The sequence below is a fragment of the Crinia signifera genome, chromosome 8, assembly GCF_055691185.1.
Source record: "Crinia signifera chromosome 8, ASM5569118v1, whole genome shotgun sequence".
In the NCBI taxonomy this organism is placed as follows: domain Eukaryota; kingdom Metazoa; phylum Chordata; class Amphibia; order Anura; family Myobatrachidae; genus Crinia; species Crinia signifera.
Genome location: NC_139224.1, coordinates 173,618,253 through 173,634,688, shown reverse-complemented (window position 1 = coordinate 173,634,688; position 16,436 = coordinate 173,618,253). Strand labels below are relative to the sequence as shown.

The following is a 16,436-nucleotide window of genomic DNA, read 5'->3' as shown; positions in this document are numbered from 1 at the left end:
CAAACAGCACACACACTTCCCAGGATGGGGTGCAGTGGCCTGTGACCACACACTCTAGTAAATACAAACACAGGGGGCCCAGTACTCACTACAACAAACTGACTCACCTTAACATTCAAATAATCAATTAAATAAATAATGGGGTTTTAGTTCATGAATTGATCAATGCATTTAAGCTTGCAGCCCATCGCCAAGGGACCCCATTTCACTGCAAGTCCTACACTAACAACTGGTTTTCATGGGAACCTGGCAACTGTTTGCACATCACAGCTAAAATGAACATGTGTTATTTTCCTGGGTTAATGCTCAACTGCCAAATACCTTATGGCTTTTAAAGGTGAGACAATCCCAAACACAGCACCTGAATTAGTATTAAAGGGGCAGCTGTCACAGGTTTCAGGTAAATGAGCTTATCTAGGGTGCATGAGAAAGCTACGATCACAGTAACAGAGGTTAACTAAAAATCAAGCAGTTGCCAGGGTCCTAAGAAAATCAGTTGTTAGTGTGGGACTTACAGTGAAATGGGGTCCCTTGGCGCAGCGTTCTCCCAGAAACACAACGGCGCAGTGTTCTCCCAGTAACACAACGGCGCAGCGTTCTCCCAGTAACATAACGGCGCAGCGTTCTCCCAGTAACATAACGGCGCAGCGTTCTCCCAGTAGCGCAGCGTTCTCCCAGTAACACAATGTTCTCCAAGTCACGCAACGTTCTCCAGTCATGCAATGTTCTCCCAGTAAAGCAACCTTCTCCCAGTAACGCAACATTCTCCCAGTAATGCATCATTCTCCCAGTCATGCAACGTTCTCCCAGTCACGCAACGCTCTCCCAGTCACGCAACGTTCTCCCAGTCACGCAATGTTCTCCCAGTATTCAACATACTGACAGTAGTGTGTAACGTGTATAAAGAACACTACTGTGTGGTGCAGTATGAATAAGCAGCTATACAGTGTGGTGTAATGTTAATAGGAAAAAATATGGTGTGGTGTAATGTGAATAAGTAGCAGTGGGTCACGGATGGAACTAGTGACGACCCTTGGGCATCAAATTAGCTAGGGCCAGCTCTGCCATCTGCCCACAGCTGGTATCGGGATGATAGGTTGACAGTCAATAGGTTTCACAAGCAGTTCCCATGTTGTGAACGGAAACCATTTGTGTTAATGTCATACAAAACGAGAATACACAGACCCACAACATGTTCTTTGATTCATGGTCCCTTCCTAGTTCAATTTAAAACATTTGAATAATACAACGACGGACACAAACCGCATGCAGTAGAAATGTGCAGAGTATTAAGGCTTAATGAGGTCACCTTACCTGGCAGCCGGCTGTAATGGTGAAATGGTGCAGGGCTGTCTGTAGTACACACTCATTCCGCTGTTCCCATGTCTGCGAGAGGTTTTATACTTGTGCCCAGGGGTAAGAATTAAAGTACGGTGATGTCTATCAATATTTACTAGGTGAAAAAACACTTACATATTTCTTTTGAAGACGCCCGACTGTACTTAGGAAAGGGTTAGACCTGGAAAAATGTCTGCAAAGTATTCATTTATTTACATAGATTACATAAAACCAAGGGTAAGCATAATTAATACATAATTGTCTGTGTGGAGTTTGTATATTCTCCCTGTACTTGCATGGGGGTACTCCAGTTTCCTCATACAATCCAAAAATGTACTGGTATGTTAATTGTCTCTAAATTAACCATAGAATTTCTGTATGTGCGTGTACATGTGGTAGGGAATATAGATTGTAAGCTCCGCTGGGGCAGGGACTGATGTGAGTGTTCAAAGAATTCTCTGTACAGCGCTGCAGCATATGTGCACGCTATATAAATAACTGGTAATAAATAATAATAAATACAATTATTTTAACAACTAAGAAAAAGGTTTTGTTGTTTTTATTATTCTATTGTGTATTTGTTTCCCCCCCCAGATACACAGCTTAGACCTGCAGGAGTACAATGGTTACTGGCCAGGAGATAAATTTACCTCTGCGCCGAAACTGACCAGTTTGCTAGAAAAACAGCTGGTTAAACCGATAAAGTTTGAGTACCGTCACGGTCAAGTGGGCGATTTGTATCTGGCGAGTGGATTGTCCGAGACCACAGTGAATATATTGAGAGGCATTCTAAATATTCTCCAGCTCACCATGAAGGAGACTCACAATGCATACAGCCTGCAAGAGGTGAGTACCGTGCGTACATTGTAATGTAAGTCATTGTTAATGATTAATCCTCTGTCAGGTTCCCCTCTATGATTGTATGTAATGTGCTCTGTGGGCCTCATTCACAACTAGACAACTACTATAGGAATCTATCTGCACGGTGCCACACGTGTGCCTCCATCTTTAATAAATGATTCTGGCTCCAATTAATGATTACTCTTATTAATTCATTTACAAATATTATTGGCCTTTTAATATTTATTAACCATTGTCCACTTAATAAACATTGTATCACTTTGTAAATCATATATTACATTGCACCCAATAATAAATTAATTAAATAACTGTATGCTCCAGGAAAAAAAGGGGGCATTAATGCAATGTTCTCAATCTCCCATTAATGCAGTGTTCTCCCAGAATCGCAGCATTCTCCCAGTAAGGCAACATTCTCCCAGAAATGCAACATTCTCCCAATAACGCAGCATTCTCCCAATAACGCAACATTCTCCCAGTAAGGCAGCATTCTCCCAGTAAGGAAGCATTTGCCCAGTAACGCAGCATTCTCCCAATAACGCAGCATTCTCCCAGTAAGGCAACATTCTCCCAGTAAGGCAACATTCTCCCAGTAAGGAAGCATTCGCCCAGTAACGCAGCATTCTCCCAGAACTACAATGTTCTCCCAGTAACACAGGGTTCTCCCAGTAACAAAACATTCTCCCAGTCACGCAGCGTTCTCCCAGTAAAACAACGTTCTCCAAGTCACGCAACGTTCTCCCAGTCACACAACGTTCTCCCAGTATCGCAACATTATCCCAGCCACGCAACATTCTCCCAGTCATGCAACGTTCTCCCAGTCATGGAACGTTCTCCCAGTATCGCAACGTTCTCCCAGTAACGCAACGTTCTCCCAGTATCGCAACATTCTCCCAGTCACGCAACATTCTCCCAGTCACGCAACATTCTCCCAGTCACGCAACATTCTCTCAGTAATGCAATGTTTTCACAGTAATGCAACAATCTCCCAGTAATGCAACAATCTCCCAGTAATGCAGTGTTCTTCCAGAATCACAGCATTCTCCCAGTAACGCAGCGTTCTCCCAGTAACGCAGTATTCTCCCAGTAACGCAGCGTTCTCCCAGTAATGCAGTGTTCTCCCAGTAACGCAGCCTTCTTTCAGTAACGCAGTGTTCTCCCAGTACCACAGGGTTCTCCCAGTAACGTAACATTCTCCCAGTAATGAAATTTCTCCCAGTTGTCATCACAGTTTAAACAGAATAATCTATGACCTGTTCTATATGTCTTTATCAAAAGCACTAAACTGAACTGAAGGGAATATTATGTTCCTCAAATAACAAACGTTAGAAAATTATACATTCAAGGTCCACAAGGACATCTGCTTTCTGAAATCCTGGAAATAGCATTTGAATGATTATTTTAGAAAATATAGAGTCTATTGGAACCGGCAGAAAACCTGCACAGTAGACAGTAGTAGTAGTAGTGCGGTAAGAATGTTCCGTCCTCAGAACTTATTGTGAGGTGGAATGTGGGCTTTATAATACATGCACAATAACTGTGTATTTCCTAACAAAGGCATATAACATGTACATGGTGATGTCAGTGGGATATTGTGCAGTCGATGATACAAATTGTGACCTTAATCGAAGAGCAGAAAATCTGAAAGAAAACTTCTACTTCATTTAACTAAAACCCTGTACACACGGGGCGATTTCAGACATTATTGACGGGGATATGGTTGCTGAGCAACCATATCCCGTGTGTACGGGGCGACTGTCGCCCGGAGCGCGCGGTGGGGTGGTCGCTGGATGGAAGAGCAAGCTCCTGCGATCAGCTCTTTCCCCCGGCAGAGTCTCCTTTTTATCCGCGCCAATGGGAAGAGATCATCAATATATAATATAAAGGAGAGAGATAATCAATATATAATATAAAGGGGAGAGATCTTCCATATATGAATATAAAGGGGAGAGATCATCAGTATATAATATAAAGGGGAGAGATCATCAGTATATGATATAAAGGGGAGAGATCATCAGTATATGAATATAAAGGGGAGAGATCATCAAAATATAATATAAAGGGGAGAGATCATCAATATATGAATATAAAGGGGAGAGATCATCAATATATGATATAAAGGGGAGAGATCATCAATATATGAATATAAAGGGGAGAGATCATCAATATAATATAAAATAAAGGGGAGAGATCATCAATATATAATATAAAGGGGAGAGATCATCAATATATAATATAAAGGGGAGAGATCATCAATATATGAATATAACGGGGAGAGATCATCAGTATATAATATGAAGGGGAGAGATAATCAATATATGAATATAAAGGGGAGAGATCATCAGTATATTATATAAAGGGGAGAGATCATCAATATATAATATAAAGGGGAGAGATCATGAATATATGAATATAAAGGGGAGAGATCATCAATATATGAATATAAAGAGGAGAGATCATCAATATATGAATATAAAGGGGAGAGATCATCAATATATAATATAAAGGAGAGAGATAATCAATATATAATATAAAGGGGAGAGCTCATCAATATATATTATAAAGGGAGAGATCATCAATATAATATAAAATAAAGGGGAGAGATCATCAATATATGATATAAAGGGGAGAGATCATCAATATATGAATATAAAGGGGAGAGATCATCAGTATAATATAAAATAAAGGGGAGAGATCATCAATATATAATATGAAGGGGAGAGATCGTCAATATATAATATACAGGAGAGAGATAATCAATATATAATATAAAGGGGAGAGATCATCAATATATAATATAAAGGGGAGAGATCATCAATATATAAATATAAAGGGGAGAGATCATTAGTATATAATATGAAGGGGAGAGATCATCAATATATAAAATAAAGGGGAGAGATCATCAATATAATATAAAGGGGAGAGATCATCAGTATATAATATAAAGGGGAGAGATCATCGATATATGAATATAAAGGGGAGAGATCATCAATATATAATATGAAGGGGAGAGATCTTCAATATATGAATATAAAGGGGAGAGATCATCAGTATATAAAGGGGAGAGATCATCAGTATATGATATAAAGGGGAGAGATCATCAATATATGAATATAAAGGGGAGAGATCATCAATATATGAATATAAAGAGGAGAGATCATCAATATATGATATAAAGGGGAGAGATCATCAATATATAATATAGAGGGGAGAGATCATCAATATATGAATATAAAGGGGAGAGATCATCAATATAATATAAAATAAAGGGGAGAGATCATCAATATATAATATGAAGGGGAGAGATCATCAATATATAATATAAAGGAGAGAGATAATCAATATATAATATAAAGGGGAGAGATCATCAATATATAATATAAAGGGGAGAGATCATCAATATATGAATATAAAGGGGAGAGATCATCAGTATATAATATAAAGGGGAGAGATCATTAATATATAATATAAGGGGAGAGATCATCAATATATGAATATAAAGGGGAGAGATCATCAATATAATATAATATAAAGGGGAGAGATCATCAATATATATTATGAAGGGGAGAGATCATCAATATAATATAATATAAAGGGGAGAGATCATCAATATATGAATATAAAAGGGAGAGATCATCCATATATAATATAAAGGGGAGAGATTATCAATATATATATAATATAAAGGGGAGAGATCATCAATATATGAATATAAAGGGGAGAGATCTTCAATATATAATATAAAGGGGAGAGATCATCAATATATAATAAAAAGGGGAGAGATCATCAATATATATATATATAATATAAAGGGGAGAGATCATCAATATATGAATATAAAGGGGAGAGATCATCAATATATGAATATAAAGGGAAGAGATAATCAATATATAATATAAAATGGAGAGATCATCAATATAATATAATATAAAGGGGAGAGATCATCTATATATGAATATACAGGGGAGAGATCATCAATATATAATATAAGGGGAGAGATCATCAATATATGAATATAAAGGGGAGAGATCATCAATATATATTATAAAGGGGAGTGATCATCAATATATAATAAAAAGGGGAGAGATCATCAATATATGAATATAAAGGGAAGAGATCATTAATATATATTATAAAGGGGAGTGATCATCAATATATAATAAAAAGGGGAGAGATCATCAATATATATATAATATAAAGGGGAGAGATCATAAATATATGAATATAAAGGGAAGAGATCATCAATATATATTATAAAGGGGAGTGATCATCAATATATAATAAAAAGGGGAGAGATCATCAATATATATATAATATAAAGGGAAGAGTTCATCAATATATATTATAAAGGGGAGTGATCATCAATATATAATAAAAAGGGGAGAGATCATCAATATATATATAATATAAAGGGAAGAGATCATCAATATATGAATATAAAGGGGAGAGATAATCAATATATAATATAAAGTGGAGAGATCATCAATATAATATAATATAAAGGGGAGAGATCATCCATATATGAATATAAAGGGGAGAGATAATCAATATATAATATAAAGGGGAGAGATCATCAATATATAATATAAGGGGAGAGATCATCAATATATGAATAAATAGGGGAGAGATCATCAATATATATTATAAAGGGGAGTGATCATCAATATATAATAAAAAGGGGAGAGATCATCAATATATGATATAAAGGGGAGAGATCGTCAATATATGATATAAAGGGAAGAGATCATCAATATATGGATATAAAGGGGAGAGATCTTCAATATATAATATAAAGGGGAGAGATCATCAATATATGAATATAAAGGGGAGAGATCATCAATATAATATAATATAAAGGGGAGAGATCATCAATATATGATTATAAAGGGGAGAGATCTTCAATATATAATATTAAGGGGAGAGATCATCAATATATAATAAAAAGGGGAGAGATCATCAATATATATATATAATATAAAGGGGAGAGATCATCAATATATAATAAAAAGGGGAGAGATCATCAATATATATATAATATAAAGGGGAGAGATAATCAATATATAATATAAAGTGGAGAGATCATCAATATAATATAATATAAAGGGGAGAGATCATCAATATATGAATATACAGGGGAGAGATCATCAATATATAATATAAGGGGAGAGATCATCAATATATGAATATAAAGGGGAGAGATTATCAATATATATCATAAAGGGGAGTGATCATCAATATATAATAAAAAGGGGAGAGATCATCAATATATGAATATAAAGGGAAGAGATCATCAATATATATTATAAAGGGGAGTGATCATCAATATATGAATATAAAGGGAAGAAATCATCAATATATATATAATATAAAGGGAAGAGATCATCAATATATAATATAAGGGGAGATCTCATCAATATATGAATATAAAGGGGAGAGATCATCAATATATAATATAAGGGGAGATCTCATCAATATATGAATATAAAGGGGAGAGATCATCAATATATAATATAAAGGGGAGTGATCATCAATATATAATAAAAAGGGGAGAGATCATCAATATATAATAAAAAGGGGAGAGATCATCAATATATAATATAAGGGGAGAGATCATCAATATATAATATAAAGGGGAGAGATCATCAATATATGAATATAAAGGGGAGAGATCATCAATATATGAATATAAAGGGGAGAGATAATCAATATATAATATAAAGTGGAGAGATCATCAATATAATATAATATAAAGGGGAGAGATCATCAATATATGAATATACAGGGGAGAGATCATCAATATATAATATAAGGGGAGAGATCATCAATATATAATATGAAGGGGAGAGATCATCAATATATAATATAAAGGGGAGAGATCATCAATATATGAATATACAGGGGAGAGATAATCAATATATAATATAAAGTGGAGAGATCATCAATATAATATAAAATAAAGGGGAGAGATCATCAATATATGAATATACAGGGGAGAGATCATCAATATATAATATAAGGGGAGAGATCATCAATATATAATATAAAGGGGAGAGATCATCAATATATAATATAAAGGGGAGAGATCATCAATATATAATATAAAGGGGAGAGATCATCAATATATGAATATACAGGGGAGAGATCATCAATATATAATATAAAGGGGAGAGATCATCAATATATAATATAAAGGGGAGAGATCATCAATATATGAATATAAAGGGGAGAGATCATCAATATATGAATATAAAGGGGAGAGATCATCAATATATAATATAAACTAGGTGATTCATCGCGCCCTACGGGCGCTCTTCACACCGTCGTAAGGGGCTGCGCCCCCTTAATTTGTGAACGTTTGTATATGAGAAATATGGTTAGAATTGTATGAAAGATGCCCTGTATTGCAACTTAGGTGTCCGCGAATCGCGGGAGGGGGGGTCGCGGAGGGTGCCGCGAATTGCAGGAGGGGGGGTTGCGGGGGGTGCCGCGAATTGCAGGAAGGGGGGTTGTGGGGGGGTGGATGCTGCGAATCGCGGGAGGGGAGGGATTGCATAGAATCGCGGGAGGGGGGGTCGCGGGGTGGGTTGCCGCAAATCGCGGGAGGGGGGTTACGGGGGCGGGGGGTTGCGGCGAATCATGGTAGGGGGGGTCGCAGGGGGTGTGCCGTGAATCACGGGAGGGGGGGTCACGGGGTGGGGTGCCGAGAATCGCGGGGGGTGTGTGTGTGTGTGTGCTGTGAATCGCGGGAGTGGGGGTTGCGGGGGGGGTGGGGTGTGACGCGAATCGCCACAAGAAAAAATCAACACAGAAAGGTCAACACATGTAAATGTTGACATAAGTGTGGCACTTCATTGGTGTCCATGTCGACACATGAGAATGAATATGAAAATATTAAAAAAATGAAAAAAAAAACTTCAAAAACTCATGTCAACCTTTTTCATTGTCGACCATAGCCATGTTAGTGTTTTCCATGTGCAATTTAATTCTGGAGCTGCCGCGAATCACAGGGAGTGCCGCGAATTCCGGGAGGGGGGGGTCGCGGGGTTGGGTGCCGCGAATCGCGGGAGGGCGGGGTTCACAGGGGTTCCGGTGGGGGGTTGCCGCGAATTGCGGGAGGTGGGTTGTCACGGGGGGTGCCGCGAATCGCGGGAGGGGGGGTTGCGGGGGTGTGTGACGCGAATCGCCACAAGAAAAAATCAACACAGAAAGGTCAACACATGTAAATGTTGACATAAGTGTGCCACTTCATTGGTGTCCATGTTGACACATGACAATGAATATGAAAACATTCAAAAAATGAAATAAATCTTCAAAAACTCATGTCAACCTTTTTCATTGTCGACCATAGCCGTGCCAGTGTTTTGCATGTGCCATTTAATCCTGGGGCTGCCGCGAATCGCGGGGGGTGCCGCGATTTGCGGGAGGGGGGGGGTTGCGGGGGGTGGGTGCCGCGAATCGCGGGAGAGCGGGGTTCATGGGGGTTCCGGTGGGGGGTTGCCGCGAATTTCGGGAGGGGGGTCGCGGGGGGGTGCCGGGGTGCCGCAAATCGCGGTAGGGGGGCGCTCACCTGGTGGCTGTGGAGTAGCAGTGCTGGGCAACATGGGAAGGCAGTGGGTGTCTGGCACTGTCTGTGGGCTCACTGGGCTGGTTCTCTGTCACATACCTCCCAACATGACCCTCTCCAGGAGGGACACAATGCTCTGTTTCTAGACTTCCCCTTAATGTATGATTACCATCACCTGTTTTAAACAGGTTAATTTCTCAGAAAGGTGTTCAGCACAGATGAAGGCAATCACACATTAAGAGGAAAGTCCAGGAACAGAGCGTTATAGACACAGACACCCACTTTGAGTGACAGATGTAGCCAAATATATAGGAGATGGGAGAGATCATCAATATAATATAATATAAAGGGGAGAGATCATCAATATATGAATATAAAGGGGAGAGATCATCAGTATATGATATAAAGGGAAGAGATAATCAATATATAATATAAAGGGGAGAGATCATCAATATATGAATATAAAGGGGAGAGATCATCAGTATATGATATAAAGGGAAGAGATAATCAATATATAATATAAAGGGGTGAGATCATCATTATAATATAATATAAAGGGGAGAGATCATCAATATATGAATATAAAGGGGAGAGATCATCAATATAGGAATATAAAGGGGAGAGATCATCAATATAATATAATATAAAGGGGAGAGATCATTAATATATCATATGAAGGGGAGAGATCATCAATATATAATATGAATGGGAAAGATCATCAATATATGAATATAAAGGGGAGAGATCATCAATATATAATATAAAGGGGTGAGATCATCATTATAATATAATATAAAGGGGAGAGATCATCAATATATGAATATAAAGGGGAGAGATCATCAATATATGAATATAAAGGGGAGAGATCATCAGTATATAATATAAAGGGGAGAGATCATCAATATATGAATATAAAGGGGAGAGATCATCAATATATGATATAAAGGGGAGAGATCATCAATATATGAATATAAAGGGGAGAGATCATCAATATATGAATATAAAGGGGAGAGATCATCAATATATGAATATAACGGGGAGAGATCATAAATATATAATATGAAGGGGAGAGATCATCAATATATTATATAAAGGGGAGAGATCATAAATATATAATATAAAGGGAAGAGATCATCAATATATAATATAAAGGGGAGAGATCATAAATATATAATATAAAGGGAAGAGATCATCAATATATGATATAAAGGGGAGAGATCATCAATATATAATATATTGGGTGACATTTAATGATTTGCGAAAATGTGACTTTTGCGATATTTTCACCAAAAATGGCCAAAATCGCACTTTCACGAATTTGCATATTTAATGAGATGCAAAAAAACGTAAAAACCGCAGATTTTGCCGCAAAATTGCACTTTCTGAAAGTGCGATTTTTACTTGCGCCGGAATTCGCATCCAGATGTTTTCCCATTGAAAAATATACAATTCGCATATTTAATGAGATGCAAATTTGGGAAATGTGTCTAAAACTCACCAAAAAATCAGACCAGGTTCTGATATGCGTATTGGCCAGAACCCTGCACAGATCATTGAGATCTGTGCATGGTCCTGTGTTAAAAAATATGTTAAGGTGTTTTTTTTTTTTTTTAAATGGCGTGGGGTCCCCCCTAAGCATAACTAGCCCCGGGTTCATTGAGCCGGACCTGGTTCCAAAAATACGGGGGACAAAAAGCATAGGGGTCTCCTATATCTCTGAAACCAGCCCCGGACCCTTGGTTCCAAAAATACGGGGGACAAAAAATCTGGGTGTCCCCCGTATTTTGAAACCAGCACTGGGCTCCAACAGCCCGCGATGTCAAGCCACAGCCGGGGGACACTTTTTACATATGGGCCCCCGGCCGAAACATGAGCACCGTGGCTGATCAGCCTTGGACGGGGTACCTGAAGGAGTGGGGATCCCCCCAATAAAGGCCCCCCCCAGGCTTCACCCGTCCAGGGCTGAAGCCCGGGGCTGTCACCGGCGTCCGTGCCCAGTGGACGCCGGCCTGATGGGGTTAAATCTCACATCCTAACATTGTTTTATGCAGGAGAACTACAAGTGCCAGCAGACCTCCCCCACATGCTGGGACTTGGAGAACCACAAGTCCCAGCATGCGGGGCATTAATGGGCCCGCTGGGACTTGTAGTCCAACTGTAAAAAGAATGTTAAAAGAAAAGACACACACACAGAAAAGTATAACTTTATTTCATACACACAACCACACACCTCACTTTTACACCAATATACTTACCAATCCAGGATCCAGCGCTGGCTCCCTGCTCCACAGCTGTCCCAGCACTACATAGGCTGATAGCGTGATTGGCCGATGCCCTGATTGGCTGAGCTATGCATCTCCATGGAGACGCATAAGCCGAAGACGCTCTCAGCCTCTGTAGCGCTACAGAGGCTGTTAGCTGCGATGGAGAAAGACGGTTCAGCCTGCTGTCTGTGCAGGGTGAGCCGGTTGTGGAGCACCCCTATCCCAGCTCCCTGCTGTGTACGGGAGATGTGGTAGTACTATTTAAAATTCACGTCTCCTGATGGACCGCTAGCCAATAGGTGCTTGCGGTCAACTGGTGGCTGCTGGACCGCGAGCGCCTATTGGCTTTTTAAATAGCAGTGCACGTCTCCCAGGTACAGTGGGGAGCCGGTAGCGGGCGGGGGTGCTGACCGCACACTTCCCTGACAGCGGGGGGGGAGGGGGGGGACTCAATTATGCACACAGGGCCATGCCGGGGTAGTACAAAACACACAGGGCCACAACGCACACAGGGTCACGCTAGGGGGGGGGGGGTACAATGCACACAGTTCCACGCTGGTGGGGTACAACGCAGGGCCATACTGGGGGTACAATGCATGCAGACTGATACTAAGAAGATCACAGTCCGCTGGTGCACACCGCTAGGGTAGCTGGCCACAGGGACAATGTATATCATCAGTAGGGGGGTGGGGGTGGGGGGAGAATTTAGCTTCCCTCCCTGTTAGCAATTTCAGTCCCCCTTTTCAACAATATTAGTCTCCCTTGGCAACAAGCAACAAGTCCACCTTGGCAACAATATTAGGTACTTGTGTACTAGCACGGCGCCAACGATATTTGGTCGCACGACATATAATCGCATCGCATGGCATACACCCGATGCACTGCGATGCGATTTAAAATTGTATAAGCCCCCTATTCGATGTTTAATTGTATAAGAACTCTAATGGGGGCTTACAATGCTAAATGCACCCCCACGCCACCCCCACAATGAACGTGAACCCGAAGCGTGGCGGCGGTACGCGTCCTACGACCTTTTCATACCCCCACTATCCACGTCGGCGTGGAGTTGATTTTATATAGTGTGGCGAGCGCAGCGAGCCACCAAGCCCAAAGCGTGGCGAGCGGACGCGTATTACTTTACATGTATTCCGCGTCCCTTCGCGGGGCTCGCTGCGCTCGCCACGCTTCGGGCTCGGTGGCTCGCCACACTATATGAAATCAACTCCGCGCCCACGTGGATAGTGGGGGTATGAAAAGGTTGTAGGACGTGTACCACCATTCATAGTGGGGTGGTGTGAGGGTGCATTTAACATTGTAAGCCCCCACTAGGGTGCTTATACAATTTTATATCGCATACCATTGTATATGCGATAGTATGGCATACAATTCGTTGTTATACAATTTAAAATTGTATAACATCGCATGCCTTATGGTCTGCGATGCGATGGGCGCCGTGCTAGTACACAAGTACCCAATATTAGTCCCCCTTTGGCAACGAGCAATATTAATCCCCCTAGGCAACGAGCAATTTTAGTCCCCCTTGGCAACGAGCAACTTTAGCCCCCCTTGGCAACGAGCAATTTTAGTCCCCCTTGGCAATGAGCATGAAGCTTCTTGGCATCGAGCATGAAGCCCCTAGCATCGAGCATGAAGTTCCTAGCAATGAGCATGTAGGTAAGTGGCACTTATGTGTCAGATGTGTAATGGGCATTACGGTTTGTTATATAGTATGTAATGGGCATCATGTGTTACCTTATGTGTTATTGGCATTACAGCATGTGGCTTTATGTGAAATGGGCATTACAGTGTGTGGTATAATGTTAGGCCGCATCCCCTTTTTGCCATGCAAGAGCCCCGTCTACTACAAATGGGGGGGGGGGCGAAACATGCCCTTGCTTCGGACACCGTGGCACCTAGCTACACCGCTGACCCCTAAGAACGCTAGTGTGTGAATGGGCGAGAGAGGGGACTTAGACAACTGCTATGGCTCTTTCTGTGACCATTGTAAATTATTACAGGTTGAGTATCCCCTATCCGAAATGCTCGGGACCACGAGCATTCCGGATAGGGGAATTTTTCGGTTTTTGGAATACATTTTTTTTGCCATACTTACCTGTCCCCTGATGGTGTCCGGTGGTCCCTCGGCGTCCACGCAATCCCCGGGCGTCCACAGCAGGCCTCCAGCATCTTCTCTGGGTCTCCAGCGGTCCCAGGAATGCATTGCCCGGGTGTGCGCGATCATCGGTGACGTCACCGGCGCGCGCGCACACTCGCGCAATGCATTCCTGGGACCGCTGGAGACCCTGGAGAAGATGCCGGAGGCCTGCTGTGGACGCCCAGGGACTTGGTATGCAGAGCCAGATTAAGGTCTAAATGGGCCTGGAGCTGAAAATGATCAAGGGCCTATTATGCGCAATAATGTGGGGGGCGTGACCAGTGTTCTGGTTGGGTGGTCTGCTCATGGGTGTGTCTTTATTTGTGTAAATGCTTTCAACTAATTATATATGCCTGGAAAAGGCAGGGGGCTGGCATAAGAAAAATGCATGGAGATATATTGACAGGTGCCCTCCAAAGGTACACCCGCAGGATGCCGATGTCCTCAGATACTTGCGGGGTGAGGCGGCACTCCAGTCATAAAAAAAATACTGAAAGCCGAAACTTGGTAGACAACATTTCAGCACCTTTTATGTGGTCACCTAAAGTTACCACACCGTATACCCCTTATACAAATAATGTAACACAATAGTAACCCCCTTATACTGTACTTGCCTCTTACATATTATGACATATGGAATGAGCCAAAATTCACACCGATTGAGCCAAAATTCACACTATGGCAAACAGATTGAGTCAAAATTCACGTTATGCCACACAGATTAAGGCAAAATTCACATTTTGCCACATGGATTGAGCCAAAATGCACACTATACCAGGCATGTCCAAACAGTGGTCCTCCTGCTGTCCCAGCATGCCTTGACATAGTTTTAGCATTCCCTAATAGCAAAACTGTGGAAATGCATGGTGGGACTTGTAGTTTCACAACAGCTGGAGGGCCATAGTTTGGACATGCCTGCACTATACCAAACAGATTGAGCAAAAATGCACAATATGCTTCATAAATAGGGGCATTGCGCGCCGAAGGCGCGCATTAAAAATTTACACCATAATGCCCATTACATGTTAAGCCTCACACCATAATGTCCCTTAGGTATTATGCCAAACACCATAATACATATTAAAAATGATGCTACATAAGTGTTGCTTACCTACATGTTCATTGCCAGGGGTTCGATGCTCATTGCCAGGGATTCCATGCTCGTTGCCATGTGGGATTACATGCTCATTGCCAAGGGGGAATACATGCTCGCGGTAACTGGGGGACAGCCACCGCGGGGCAGAAATGACAGCCATTGACAGCAGGGCCAGATTAAAGCAGGGGCAAAAGGGGTCAGTACCCATGGGCCCCCTCTAGCTAGGGGCCCCCTGTGGTTGGCATGTATTTTTAACAAAAACATTATTATTATTTTTTTTAGCTAAAGGTTTGGTGCATGGGAGTGGGGTAGTGCTGCAGCTTCACCTATCTGCCAATGTGACATTGATTAATGGTGCTGAGCATCGGGAGCCAAGGCACACTGACTGCACAAGTGTGCAGTGCATTACTGGGAGTTGACTAAGTCCCATGACACTTTGCACAAGAAGGCAGAGGCTGAGAGGCTTATGCTGAGCTCTGATTGGTGGAGCTCATTACATGCTTCTCAGGCCTATGAAGGACAGCAGCAGCAGCCTAGTCATGGGAGGGTTTTTAATCAGAGGCACTGACACTGTGAGGTCTCCTACAGTCCTACAGAGTAAGCAGTTACCCATTGACCAAGTTTATACTGTCTTTACTCTGTGTTTTGACAGTATAATATTCTCTCATGCAATTTGTGGCCAGTAATGACAAGTGCAAGGGGGTCCCCCTGTCTAAAGTGCCCCGGGCCCCCCGAAGGCTTAATCTGGCACTGATTGACAGCCGGGCAGAGAGCAGGGGGCTGCCCGGCTGTATTCAGAGCACTGCATGTCCCGGCTATTTGAAGTAATACCCCTATCACACCAGAAAATGCAGGGACTTACCCGAGAATATGATCCCAGGATCATGCAAGGACATTCTCGGACTGGCCCCTTTTACACCAGCCTAATCCCTGCATTTTCTGGTGTGAGGGGGAGAGAAAACCACCCCCACCCCCCTTTAAACAAACAGCTATATCTTCGGAACCAACTGACCCATTTAAATGTAGGCTTCAAATGATTTTGGTCCCGTGAAACTGGGCCGTTTGGTTCCAGAGAATTCTGATCTCAAACAACATGAACAGCCATGAAATTACATTTTAGAAATGAAAAAAAATTTGGTTTACCCACAATATCTCTAGAAC

General features: G+C 41.5%; 1 protein-coding gene across 5 annotated transcripts in view; it reads left to right on the top strand.

Moving 5' to 3' along the window:
• The window catches only part of LOC146026819 (vitellogenin-1-like), a 117,385-nt gene that overhangs the window by 18,215 nt on the left and 82,734 nt on the right, over positions 1-16,436 (top strand). For all 5 annotated transcript variants that reach the window (XM_083157827.1, XM_083157826.1, XM_083157824.1 and 2 more), the window contains one exon: positions 1,933-2,184. In XM_083157827.1, the coding sequence (XP_083013953.1) occupies positions 1,933-2,184 (252 nt within the window). The remainder of the gene's footprint in view (positions 1-1,932; positions 2,185-16,436) is intronic.